We start from the raw sequence: 14,902 nt of genomic DNA on the forward strand, positions 1-14,902 counted from the left end.
TAGTTGAGAGCAAGAATGATCACGAGACATTCAGCACAAATGAACACGAGAATCAGCATGAGTTTGTTCAATAAACTTTATTAATTCTCTCAGTAATAATCTCCCACAGATGCTGAACAGACTTATTCCACTAACAGTCACATGACCGGATCGATAAGGCCCTGCATGAAAGCATCTCGATCGCCTGAAACTTCTCCAGCTGTTGGACAAACTAAAGAGAATCAGCACTGAACCGCATTCATCAGTTTAATTCAGATTCATGGTTAAAGAGTTTCTCTGGCAGTGCAGCTCTGATCTGAGTTTCACACCGTCCACACAGACAATGGGCTAAATATACAACTCTTTAAATCAATAATAGTTGCTAAAGAAAGCAGAAAGACATTAAATCACCAACATTTCTCTTATTAGACTATAAGGTACCCCCAAATAAAGCATTTATACTGAATCTAAACAAATGGATTTCATATAAACTTCAACAGTTTCTGACTTTATATTATCAAAAAGTATCAAGTTTGTGTTAAATATCGAAATAATCTGCCACTGCAGTGTCCAAAATACCTTCATCTGAGACACAAACCCACTTAGACTCCGCCCACTCAACAGACCCCACCCACTCTGTCTACCCTTGATAAGACTCCGCCCACTATACTTGTCCCCCCCACTCTGCCTACCCTTGCAAAGAAGAATCCGCCCACTTAGAACACTCCCACTCACTCTTAATTCTCCCAATGATGACTCCACCCACTATACATGACCCCACCCACTCTGCCTACCCTTGCAAAGAAGTTTCCGCCCACTTAGACCACTCCCACTCACTCTTCCACTGATGACTCCACCCACTATACATGAAACCCGCCCACTCTGCCTACCCTTGCAAAGGAGACTCCGCCCATTTATATCACTCCCACCCACTGAGACCACTCCCACCCCCTTAACTCTTCCACTGATGACTCCACCCACTATACATGACCCCACCCACTCAGATCACTCCTCCCACTCTTACCTACCCCATTAATCTGACCCCGCCCAGTCAACGCAAACGCTTATGTGGCCCCGCCCACTGACCCCTTACCCTACCATGGCCCCTCCCCCTTAAACCAGTACAGAGCTACAGCACTAAACACACACACACACATTACCAGCAGAGGATCTAACGCAGAGCCTCCTCAATCAAACAGAAGTGATTGAAGTGTTCAGAGACTCGTTGTGAAACCTGTAAACCTGTCGAGGCCCGTGAGAGATCCAGCACAGGCTCCCTGATTGAGTGAGCTTCTCCCGCCTCTATAACTCGCTGCGAGAGCGAGAGATGCGCGGGCCTTTGCGGATCTCTTTCCTCTTCTCCTCCTTCCTCCTCCTCTTCTCTTCCTCACGCAGAATCTTCTGGAAGGCTTCGGCCGTGTGCAGCACCTGAAACACACAGACTCACTTCAGCACAACACACTCGTACTGTACATGAAAATACATGTACACTGTCGAACAATCAAGTAGAAATCAAAGCAAAACAGTTATAATAAATCTAATGGCTAATTATTATTAAGGTTTATTTACTGAAAATTTAACAGGAGAATACATAGAAGTCTTTATAAACACAATCTGAGTTTATATTACTGACTGATGAACATCTGAAGCTCTACTGACACCTACTGGCTCCATCTACACACTACAGCCCATCAATCACACTGACTTTGTCCCATAAATACTTTAATATTTTAATATGAATGAATAAAGTGCATTAAAACTAATTTGAGATTGATTAGTTAGATTTTGTTATCAATTTAATTTAAACTTTAATAAGTTCAGACTGTTTCATATATTTGAGTAAAATTTTCCAGATTTTTTTTTAATGTTAGATATTTTTATAAATTTATACTTTTATTTTTATATGAAGACTTTTTTTTTAATATTTGAGTAATATTTGAGTAAAGTGTTCCAGTTTTTAATTAACTGGTCAGATAATTATTTTAAATTGAGTACATTCAGACTACATGTCAAATATTTAGTTAAAATGAGTTTACATGAGTAAAATGAGTGGGTTTTTAGAATATTATTTTAAATGAAAATAAAATTAACCATAAATGACCTTAAATTATTTTTAAAAACATTTTTTATTGTAATTTATGAAACGAGTAAGTTCAGACTATGTTTTCAAATATTTGAGTAAATTGAATTTCAATGTAAAATTATAAAGAAAAACATTTCTTTACATTTAATGTACATTTTAATTTGTACGGTGACTGAAAAACACATTGGTTAACCCCCAATTTAATTATAAAAAATGCAGTGGACATAAGAAACATGACAATAACATCACCTTAACACATTATAATTAGATTATTATAATATATAATATCCATCTATACACATACATTTGTATGAGTGTGTGTGTGTGTGTGTGAGCGAGTGTGTGTGTGACTCACGTCGTCTCGTTCAGTGCGATACGGGTTGAGGAAGTCAGCAGATTTCTCGGTGATGCCCAGTTCCTGTGACATCTGAAGCAAACACACACAAGTAAAACTCATTAACCCCTCAGCAGTGCGAGTGATGCTGCTATTTCCCATGATGCCGAGCGCTGACCAGCGTGAGCACGTGCTGATGCGCTCCTCCGCTGAAGACGCCGGTCTGGTTGCAGAAGCGCAGGCCCCAGCGCAGCAGAGCGCTCCAGTCCTCGTGACGCTCGTAGTAATGATGGACGATACGCGGGAACCGCAGCGCCACGTCCCCGAAGAACGCCGTGTTCTCCACCACGTGAGAGTACGCTACAAACACACACAGTCAAATATTATATAAATATATACTGTATATTTATTTTTACAATACTGATGTGATACACCTTTACACTCAAGGTATTTAAAGTTTCTGGAACTCATTACTAACAGGTTGTGTTTTAAAATAGCAGATAATAATGTTTATTCTGGTTAATAAAATGAACTATATTATAGGGATGCACCGAATCCAGGATTTGGCTTCGGATTCGGCCGAATATTGGGCTTTTTGACGGGCTTCGGTTTCTGCCTAACCGTAGATTTTTTCCCCCCCGAACCGAACCCTAGGATTGCGCTACGCTGGTCGATGTCACGCCGGCGTTGATTATGTAAGGGTTAATGCCCGACGAGGTGTCCATTGTCAGGTATCAATGGACGACGGCTAGGCGTGAACAGTCCGACGCGCAGCGGATTAATACCTAGACAATGGACACCTCGAAGGCAGTGGTTAAAGTGGGATCTGGTATGTGGGGGAACCCTCAAATTTTGTGTAGGTGCAACAGGGAAAAATGACTCACCAAGAAAATTTTGATTTCTCTGACCTACATTTGTGCAATTTAAGACTTTTGAAGGCCAAAAAAATGGATAATAAATAGCTTGTATTTCTTCCCCTCCTAAAGCTGAACTTTGACTGATAGTCTTTTCATTTTCGTCTGTGTCAGTGAAGAAAGTAAACATAGGCTCAACTGATGAGTTTTATGAATAATTTTCTTAGATAAGTTAATTTACTCAGATCAGCATTGCCAATAGGAACCTTCTACAAGCTTTGGAATTTGAAAAGTAATTTTCAATAATACAAATTATAGGCTACGTTTAACGCAGTTAATGAAATTGGCAGACGTTCCCTTAGGCATGCGTTGTGGAAACGCATCAAAGCATTCTCGGGTATAAATATGCAGCATTAATGCACTGTGATTTTGAACGAATATTTAATGTCGATAATGGTTACATAATGTTAAAACTAATCCTGCTGTTGATATCTTTGTAAGACTGCCGACCCTATAACAGTGGCAAGGGAAAACAATGTCCGGCGAAATATCGAACATTAAACTAACTTTACCGCGCTCAACCACCGTGAGTGCATTTCACGCATTTATAATCACTCGCGTTCAGCGGGGAGGAAGGGAGGTTGGTCGGCCAGTCGGTCCATCTCGGGACCAGCGAGATTCGTTGAGATTAATGAATCTATTTATTTAATAATTTATCTGAGGTGCCGGAACGCAGTTCCGGACCGTTCCGGTCCACTTTAACCCCTGCTCGAAGGGCATTAACCCGCTTATACCATGGTCACTTGCCAAATAACACATTTTTAAAACATTAGTTTATATTTTAATTAGTTTTACAATCAAAATCTAAAGTTTTTACAAACAATAACTTGGTTTCCCTGGTTACACCTGATATTTATAGTCCGCTCAGCTCGTAGAAGCCTTCAGTTTACTTTGACTGCCTGTTGCTATGGTTACTCACAGCTGATGTAGCCAGCGCATTTATTTATTAATTTCGAACGGTAAACAGTCAGTTTCACCAGATCTCCTTTACTAGGTGTCCTCTATCACTTATTAATGGACACCCTGCAGCCAATCAGAATCGAGTATTCACCCAGACCATGGTATAAACTGTTTATAAACCTCCGCTGCGCATCGGACGGTTCACGCCTCGCCGTCGTCCATTAATACCTGACAATGGACACCCTGCAGCCAATCAGAATCGAGTATTCAGCCAGAACATGGTATAAGGACTGCTCGAATGCAGTGAGAATGTGAAAGTGGAACTCGTGAGCAGAATAAGTGTTATTTGGCAGTACTTTCAGTCAAAAGAAGGCGATTCAAGTCGAGCTACATGTTCAATTTGCATTGCCGAATTTGCATCGTCTCGTGGTGGCAAGCACACTAAATAATACATAAAACATCGCCGCTGTTAAAACATTCGCGCATAAAACATCCGAAAGAATAAGAGTAAGGAAGGACAGTCACAGCTAAAAACTTGTGTTAACCAGACGCCCATTACCAGCCTTGCTAACACCGAACAAACAGTGGCCCTCAGCTCACACACACGAGCCGAAGCCAATCATGCAGCGACTGGGAAAATGATAGCCATTGACTTACAGCCCTATAGCATAGAGAGAGACGCTGGATTCAACGAGCTACTCCGTCTGCTTGAGACACGGTACAAAAACATCACGAATCCATCACTTCCCGCATAACAGCACACGTTGCTACATCAGTTACACTACATCAGTGTGAACTCACACTGGGTTGATGCTGATTTTAAGCACACACGTGCTATTCTTCGATGGAAGGCAAACCGCAATAAACATTGCCGATGCACTGCAAGAAATGATGATCTGTTAACAAGCGTCACCTGGTCTCGAGGGACAATGCTGCAAACGTGCGCAAAGTGTTTCACGACAGTCTGTTATCACTACAAAGTGTCTCTGACATGATCGCACTGGTCAGGAAAACTGCTGGTCACCTTTACCCCTTTTCCACCAAAACACTTCGAGAGCCGGTGTCTATACTCGCGAACCAGTTCTGTGTTTCGACAGTCAAAGAACCAGTTCTCGGCCAGGAAAACTGGTTCCAAAGCGCCACCAACTCTTTACTGGACTAGAAGCGTTCTTTCACCACGTCATGCTTACGTCGGGGGCGGGGGGGGGGGGGTTACTGTGACCAACAACACGACAGGAAAGCTAAGACGTATGGCGACGTACACAATAGCTATGTTTCCATCCACACGTTTTTATCCGAATTAAGTGATATAGAATGAAAAATGCCTTATGGAAAGTGGAAACAGTAAAATTCGATTGAATTTCATAAATATCGACTCAAATTAAATACTCACCGGATTTTATCTTGATTGATATACGGCTTATGCGACAAACGCTAATGGAAACGTTATTTGCCGAATAAATAATGAATTGCGATTAAGTTTTAGGTCATTTTATGGTTGCAATCCGCCACAAAACATTTGAAGAAGAAGTTTTAGTTCATTTCCGCCCAGTATTTACGCTCTATTTGCGCACACATGGCAGCTGTGTCAACAAAGACAGATGTAAGTGGACAAACGAGGAGACAAGATACTTTTTGAATTTAATTTAACAGAAAAATATAACAGCTATTTTAGATAGCAAAAATCTAAGAAATGCCATAATTTACGTGCATCTGCATCATCATAGCAATGTGTTGATAGCGTTGTTGTTGTCTTATTATAGCTTGATGTGTCTCTATCAGCTGGCACATAAGCAGTATTAGGCTACAACTTGTGCAATACTGATCATTTGTTGGTAGATGCGCGATCCATTTTGTCTAGCAAAACTTTGTTCGCAAATGTTTGCTTGAATGTTGTGCAATTCAGTACGAAAATGAATGGAAACACCTTAAAATGTCTCAAATCAATTCGATATACCAATTTGATCGCAAAACAGCATGTGACAGCATGTCATCACACACAGGTTTTTATCCGCTTTAAAGCCGTTGGATGGAAACACACTTTCACCAGCTTTATTCACATGAGTTTTTTTACCGAACCTCAGATAATTCGATTGACAAGTGTATGGAAACTTGGCTATTGATGTAACGACGGCGTTCGCTGGGCTCTCTAGACAGTGGAAAAACAAACAGGTTCTGAGAAGGGTCGCAAGTTGAACCAACTTTGAACCAGCACCAGTTACGAACCAGTTCTTTTCTGGTGGAAACGAGGTATCTAAGCACTCTTCAAGTGCTAAATCAAGGCTTTCTGCTCTACAGCAGGAGTTCGGGCCGCCGAATCACCATTTAATCCAGGACGCGTCAACACCATGCAATTCGACAAATCTGATGTTCGATCGTTTAACAGAACAAAAACGTGCCACAAACATCTACGTGTTCAAGACCGATGGATAAACTGTATCCTGTTTATCTGAATCCGATCGAGACGCATCTGCTAGGCTTCAACCGAACAGCCTGAGGAGGAACACGGCCTGACAGCATTAGGGCTGTTCGATTTTTGAGACATAAGTGATCATTGAATCGATTGTAAAATCGATTTTCCATGTCATTTTCAACACCAAATATATATACGCAAATCCACGAACAACTAACAGGCATTAGGACGAACGTAACGAGGGCGCTGGAAACGCGAACAAGTCAGCAATATTTCTGATGTTTTATTGGCGTGAAGTTTCGTGCACAATGACAAACAAGAGTGCAACATTCAGGGATTGAAATTAACACCCTCCGACCCGCCAAATGAGGGTAAAAATTAACTCTGGCGGGTAACGCTGTCAAATCACGAGCCAATCTGGCGTGTTTCTATGTTCACTCACTTTGCTGGGGAAGTTCGTGTAAGCCAAATCTGCGCGGATTTAGCGCAAATACGCAACTCGTGAGTCCTCATGATATATTAAATACAGCGTATTGCAGAATCTGCGCATTTCTGGCTCACTTGAACACACGTCACTAACAAATAACGGCACGCTTGTTCACTTGCATTGAAGTAGGCTAATAGCAAATATTAAAAAGCATTTGGTTAACAGAAAAGACATTGTTATTTTCCAACATCCTACATGTTCTGTGTGCTGTATTGATCTGTCCACCTAAAACACATTTTTGGTAAAAAAAGAAAAGAAAAAAGGCCGTTAAAATCGATTCCCTATTTTCGTTTTGAAGCTTGTGTTGGTTGGTCCGATCGATTGTGCAATCGATTATCGAGCGTAAAGTGACAGCCCTACTTCGCAGTAAACGACACTGTTCAGGAATCTGGAGCGGCTGGGGCGACCTGTACCGCAGCGATACTGAGGCCGTCACATGACGTGGAGATGAGCGCGCCTCTGATTCCTCTTCATTGGTGGTGGACAAACCAGCAGTGATTTCGGCAACGATCCACCTCTGTGCGCCACCAACCTCTGTGTTAATGCCTGAAACTCTAATTTCATGTGAAAGGTTTTAGGTTCATTTAATTATGATGCAGGAGACGCGTGTGATTTTTTGTAATATTTGGCTACTGTTCCAAACGTTGCCTATACTGTTATAAACTAAACAACAGCCTACTATCCATGTTTATTGAGTAATTGTTCAATAACATTTATTTCAGTTAAGTCACCAAACATATTCTGATAAAAACAAACAAAAAAACTTTTCTTTGCATCTGTACTCGGGGGTAGCATCTTCTTTATGGGATTATAAATCTAAAAGGCTAATATCGTGGATATTGATTGGATCTTGAGATAGGGTAAATATAGGCCTATGGTCATTTTCAAAATAGTTTTTCACACTTGTCATCCTGGCATAATGTTGCCTATTCTTCTTCTTCTTTTTTTTCACAGTTAAACTATAATAAAGTGAGAAATACACTGCTGTGGACGTTGTTCACTTCACTAATGTGTTTACTGGGTTAATGGACTGAGGATGGGAGTAGGATTCGGCCGAACCCCAAAAATCTGGATTCGGTGCATCTGTACTATATTATGATCTATATATGATATATGATCTACACCGCCGTTCAAAAGATTTGGATCTGGAAGATTTTGTAATGTTTTTAAAATAAGTCTCCTCTGTTCACCAATGCTGCATTTATTTGATTAAAAAAGAAAACAGTAATAGTGTGAAATATTACATGTATTACATATATTACATTGGAATGTAAAACATACATAAAAGAAACAGTGAAATACTATTTTAAAACAGCGGTTTTCTATATTCACATAGAAAACCGCTGTTTTAAATTAAAATAGTATTTCACTGTTTCTTTTATGTATGTTTTAATCAAATAAATGCAGTCTTGGTGAACAGAGACTTCTTTTACAAACATTACAAATCTTCCCGATCCAAATCTTCTGAACGGCGGTGTAGACTTTGATGAAACAACTGGTTTTACATTTAATAATATTTCATTTCATCATTTGTTTTTACTGTATTTTGATCACATAAATGCAGTCTCGGTGAGCAGAAGAGACTCTTTCAAAAACATGAAAACATGTCAGTTATAACAAACTTTTGACCAGTAGTGTGTCTCTATAGTTGATATTAATCTCAATATCACATTTACATGTATTCATAATAAGATCAGACAGTAGTTCTTGTGTTTAGAAACTGATAGACGTCAATCTATAATGAAATGAAACAGTATATTGATGAATATATTAATGTATTTGAGCTGATTTGGGGACTTTAGCTCAGCAAACACTGATTTATGAGTGTAATCACACTCAGCTTGTTTTTGATCGATGATCTTTCATCTCTATAATCTTCTGTAGCTCAGAATGAAACAAGCGATTGAAGAATCTTGTTTTTCCTGTTTATCTCTGAACAGCATGAAGCGCTACACACATAAATGACATGATTTCAGAGGGTGTGTGTGTGTGTTGTGAGCGTTCACACATCAGTGTAAGGTCTTGTGAAGAGCTCTCAGACGCCTGACATGAAGATAATAAGAGAAATATCAGTAAGAGTCTCTTCACCTTCTTTGAGTTTGTCGTCGAGTGGAAACGGATCGTCCGGCTGCATGTTAGCAGCGATAAGAACAGCTCTGGAGTCCTCCAGCACCTGCACACACACACAGATCAGACTCGATCAAATGCTCTATATCAGACTGAGGCTCTCTCTCTCTCACACACACACACACACACACACACACACACACACACACACACACACACACACACACAGATCAGACGCTCTATATCAGACTGAGGCTCTCTCTCACACACACACACAAACAGATCAGACGCTCTTCATCAGACTGAGGCTCTCTCACACACACACACACACACACACAGATCAGACGCTCTATATCAGACTGAGGCTCTCTCACACACACACACACAGATCAGACGCTCTTCATCAGACTGAGGCTCTCACACACACACACACACACACACACACACACACACACAGAACAGACTCGATCAGACACTCTTCATCAGACTGAGGCTCTCACTCACTCACACACACACACACACACACACACACACACACACACACACACACACACACACACACCTTGAAGAGGCCCTTCAGCATGATGTCGATGATCTTGTACTGCTGGTTGACGTCGTTGAGCTCCACCAGGTTCTTCAGAGCGTTCAGCTGATCTTTCCTCTTGGTTTCGAACAGACGCTTATCTGAGGGAGACGTTCAGGACAACAAACCACACACTCACACTCATACACACACTCACTCACTGCTGTGTGTGAGGAGGATACAGATCTCCAGGTTGGAGTCGTGTCGGTGCCTCGGCGTGTCCGAGTCGGAGCCGAGGGCCGCCGGAGCCGCCAGCAGAAGCAGAGCGCAAACACTCAACATGACCACTAGAGGGACACACACACACACACAGGAGAACAATCACAGAAATAGTGAGATATAAACTCTGAATTGTGAGGAAAAGTCTAAATTGCGAGATATAAACTCGGAAGAGAAAAAAAGTAATTTTTTTTATAAATGAGTTAATTGCGTGAAAACCTCAGAATAGTGAGATATAAACTCAAGATTTGTGAGGGAAAAAATCTGCAGAAACAAGCGTTCACACTGTACAGCTACAAGAACACTGACGTGCCAGACTACATAAGCTTGTTTTCGCCATTAAATATAATATTTTAAAAGGTAAGCGCAAATTTTTCCTCACAATTTTGACTTCTCGCAATTCCGTGTTCAATTCTGAGAAGAAAAGTTGGAATTGCGAGATAAAAAGATGCAATAGTCTTCTATATATTTGTACTATTTATTCTCGCAATTCAGAGTTTATATCACATTGTGAGAAAAAATGCAAAATTGTGTCTATACTTTACAATATGAAATAAAATACTTTACAGTATGAAACAAGCTTTCATACTGTACAGTTACAAGACGACAAAATATACTATATAAAACAAAAATAATTATGTAATCAATAATTAAAATTGCATAAATAAACATCACAAATGTATCTGATCAACAACATAATGGGAAAAAGAGTTACATAATTATAAAAGAGTTTGAATTACTCAAGTCTTCTCTACAGTTCAAAAAACTATTGAACCTTTCACTAAAATAAAATGAATGAATAATGTATGATTCCAATTTAACATCAGATTGAAGTGGAAACACGAGAAGACCGAGATATAAACCAGAGTTTTCCGCTCCTGGACCTAATTAAAGGTGATTTCTAGATTTAATGCTCGAGTTTCTGTTTATTTGAGCCGGGAATCACTGAAACATGCATTTTCTGTGAAGCTTTTTTAAAACTATATATATATATATATATATATATATATATATATATATATATATATATATATATATATATATTGTGAAAAGCGCGATACTAATAAATTTCAGCAGAATTGCACACAGATAGATTTTTTTTTTTTTTTTGCATATATAGATTTTAACAAACTATTTGAACAAACCGATATTAGTCACTTTCTCTCTTGTTTGAAGTTTCGTCATTAAAACGGACAGTGTTTTGATCATGTTTAAATTAGCAGAGTTCATTAATGTATACATTAAGGTAGGAGTACTGCTTAATTTATTGCTGTATCATCAAATAATTTCTAATGGATTGAATCCAGTAAACACTCAGCAGGGCAACATACACACACAAACACAACAAGACACAGGTGACATAAACAGTGCTTTTTTTTTAGCTGGTTTAACAGTAGTTTTCAGGTACAGAAATAAAGTACACTACTGTAAAATATCACTTCATATTCCGCACTGTATACATTAAACGCATACTAATCCTTATTAAAGTTAAAAAAAGTTATTTAGTCTTGAGTAGTGACTGATTTTATCTTAATGTGTGCTAATTTCTCACAGTGAGTAGAACGGAGAATCTTCCGTGTTTTATTGCGCTTAAATATATTTTAATTCGAAAGGCTTAAAACCACATGCGAAGGATTGCATGCTGCATTTTGTACAGATTTCATTTAGTTTTGGCAAGCGTTTCGTTATTTTACCCAGAAAACGTTGGATTATGCATCAGCTATTACACAGCTCAGTGCCTTCTTCACGCAGTTAATGAATCGGTGTGTTATACGGCCTGTTCTCATGCTATAGCCGCTGGTTGTGAATTGATAATAATAAATCAGTCGATACATCGGTGCATCTCTAGTCTTTGTCCATGTAATGAAGTCAAAGTAGTTTGATCCCCGGCGTTCTCCAGAATATCTTCTTCAGCGTTCGGCAGGAGAGAGTCGCCACACTGGCTGGCAGTGTTGGGGAGTAACGGAATACATGTACCGGCGTTACGTATTCAGAATACAAATTATGAGTAACTGTATTCCGTTACAGTTACAATTTAAATAGTTGGTATTTATAATACAGTTACATTGTTGAGATCAATGGATTACATGACGATACTTTTCTGTTTCATGAGTTTATTCACTCTCTAAATAAATTAAGGCAACTCCATGCATTTCCCAGAAGTCCCAATATGAAAACGAAAAGATGCGCGGTTTGCGTAATCAGTCACAATGGAGTCGGAAGAGGAGCAGTGGGAGCTAGATGTAGAGATGGATCCGGAATAACAGAGCCAGGGCAAGAATGCGTTTCTATCTTGGAAATTCAAACAGCATTTCACATTAAAGAAAGAGAAGGGAGAACAAATATAACTGTGCAATGCAACCTCTGCTTGCAAGCAACCATCCTCCTTTCAGCATCCAAAGACTCCACCTCCAAACTGAAGAAGCATCTTAAAGTTTTTTTTTTGTTTAATTAGCCAGGGGTAGTCGTCTGCTATAGTTTTACTGGTCACCTTGCTATTTTATAGTTGTATCAGGTAGGCTACTAGCTACAGGGCTGTAACGATATGCGATATGAAACCGAAATCGCGACACTCAGATCCACGAACCTGCGTCGCGTGCGAGAAGTCAGAATTGCGACTTACCCCTTCCAACTCCCAGAGTTATCCTTCCCATCCAGATCCAATGCTACCACATCTTTAAATTACTATTAGTATTATTTGAAGTTAAGATTATAAAATACGTAGACCTACACCACAAAACTAGTTGCGGAATAATTATGTAAAATTTAGCAATTGCGTTATGGACGTGACATTTGCAGTCAAAACTTGAAATATAAATTCTCAGAAAATGCATTTAATACCAATATATCGAAACGTCTGTTTGTATATCCATACTCCCTTAATAAAGGAGTCCAGAGATTAGAAAAATATCTGTCTACACATGGGTTTTATATTTAATATGAGGGAAATAAACATGCGTGACACAAAAAATATTTCACTTTTAGGCCAAATATTTTTTAGTACTTCTGTGAATTAGGCTACACTGCGAAAACCAAAAGTAATACCCACCAGATGAAGAAGGGTTGGCTCTCCACAGAACATAAAATATTCATTTTATTTTATTTTTCTTGTTCGCATTTATGAGGAAAAAACAATGTTACGGACGTGACCACTCTGAAAGCGGCATTAAAAGACTGCTTTAAAACTTTCACAGAGACATCAAACAGATGCACAAAGCCTTTCTTTAAAGTGAATTTCGATTTGTATTAATTGTATCTTAATTTTAATCAATGTTTCATCAACCAATTGCCTGGAATTAATAAATAAGTAGTAAATATAGCAGACAATAGACATCATGGCACGGAGGCGCTGGTACGTGAACTGGGGCTCGTCTCATAAATTAATCGAAACTTAGCGTATAAGGTAGGCTAGCCTACTAGCCTCACAGACATGTCTACTTTTAAACAGAACAATTAAAAACGAAAGAAAACAGACTGCTCTCTGTTTATGTAATCCGTATGAAATGTGCATTTCTCTCTGGCGCGTTCACTAGAGTGCTGCGAAGATCGCGAGTCAGCATCGTCAATTTCATTTTTGCAGCCGACACTAACATATTCAGTCATTACTTTTGCCGGTTCTTTGAGACAGCTTTTAGGTGCTTTATTGGCAGCGCCACCCTTACATGTTACATGAACGCCTCACCACCTCATCACCGCACCGGTGATCGCAACATACACTTATAGTCTTTGTTCTTCTATAGCAAATTATAATATATTGCACTTTCAGGAAGACATGGGCCTAACACATTCAGCCAGTTGGAACAGAAAAACACCAGAATAGGCCTGTTTAGTAAGCAGGAAAAATGCAATTCAATGTGGAAGTAATCCAAGTATCCAGAATACGTTACTCAGATTGAGTAACGGAATACGTTACAAATTACATTTTTGGGCATGTATTCTGTAACGAAATACGTTTTGAAACTATCCTTCCCAACACTGGATACACACACGGTTTAAACTGTCTGAAGTGTGTGTTTGTTGTTTAGACGTGATCCTCCAGCATCCACTTCAGACTGACTGTTTAATATTTCATATGCTATTAATATATTAATATGCGTTTGCTCAGAGCTAAACCCACAGCTTCAGCTCTACTTCCTGTCACAGCGCTCAAACAGACTAGTTATTAATCAATAATCACTTTCATACAACACATATAATAATTAGGAATATTATTTCACTATTACTAATAGTAAACAATATTATTAATAACCAATATAGGCCTACTGATTATTTAGAAGTCAGTCAGATAATGTAACCCCTCCTCATAGTGCAAAGCAAAGGGTTAACCAGTCCAGCTGGTTATTCGTGTTCACTATCTAGTGTCTCATATCATAGAAATAATCATTCATACACAGAGGTTCCAGCACCATAATTCACATGGAAATACCGCAGTACTGAATGATTACCATATTATCGACCCTGGTTTATTCCAACAGCACCATCATGGTATTAGAGTCCACCATCAGTACCATTAGCAGCTGAACTGGGATTAAGTGTGTAATATAGTGTATAAATCACGACACCGTTTCAATGCATCCCTACATCGCGTCGCGTCATTATCAGTGCAGATGTTGCAGCGGTGAACGCGTGCGTGATGCGGATCGCACTCACCTTCACCTTCAACGCGAAACGCGCGTGATCATCGGGATAACGCGTCGACCCTCCGCCGATTCAAACGCTCGTGTTGCGATGCGAGCGTCGCGTGCGATCGGGTCATTCACATGCCGCGCGCGTCCTCCAGTCCGCTGATGCCACGCGATTTCCGCACGGAGCGATTAGAGGGACGCACCGCACGCACGCTGACGTCAGCCTTGCGTCATCACGATCGATCATCGATAGCATTTGATAGGCGTTAATTCTTTAGACGCAGCGGATGAAAACTGA

At 39.7% G+C, this 14,902-nt stretch overlaps 1 protein-coding gene across 1 annotated transcript; it reads right to left on the reverse strand.

Annotated features, from left to right (window-relative positions):
• Positions 1-58: 58 nt before the first annotated feature.
• Positions 59-14,801, reverse strand: ccdc134 (coiled-coil domain containing 134). The gene is made up of 9 exons (XM_077202508.1): positions 14,636-14,801; positions 9,943-10,047; positions 9,740-9,861; positions 9,199-9,283; positions 2,575-2,756; positions 2,418-2,489; positions 937-1,407; positions 765-823; positions 59-663 (listed from the first exon to the last, which is right to left on the reverse strand). Exons 2-7 carry the CDS (start codon positions 10,040-10,042, stop codon positions 1,282-1,284), a joined length of 687 nt encoding a protein of 228 aa, XP_077058623.1. The 5' UTR covers positions 10,043-10,047; positions 14,636-14,801; the 3' UTR covers positions 59-663; positions 765-823; positions 937-1,281.
• Positions 14,802-14,902: the final 101 nt, after the last annotated feature.

The sequence above is a fragment of the Siphateles boraxobius genome, unplaced genomic scaffold, assembly GCF_051911475.1.
Source record: "Siphateles boraxobius isolate OS27281-9 unplaced genomic scaffold, OSU_SipBor_1 49, whole genome shotgun sequence".
NCBI classification, from domain to species: Eukaryota; Metazoa; Chordata; class Actinopteri; order Cypriniformes; family Leuciscidae; genus Siphateles; species Siphateles boraxobius.

What these genes read in the sequence shown, in the direction of transcription:
- ccdc134 (XM_077202508.1), bottom strand. Translation starts at nt 10,042, where the DNA reads ATGTTGAGTGTTTGCGCTCTGCTTCTGCTGGCGGCTCCGGCGGCCCTC. An exon ending in TGCTGAAGGGCCTCTTCAAG is followed by an intron (nt 9,284 to 9,739) that starts GTGTGTGTGTGT and finishes GTGTGTGTGCAG; the next exon opens with GTGCTGGAGGACTCCAGAGC. An exon ending in ATCAGCACGTGCTCACGCTG is followed by an intron (nt 2,490 to 2,574) that starts GTCAGCGCTCGG and finishes TGTTTGCTTCAG; the next exon opens with ATGTCACAGGAACTGGGCAT.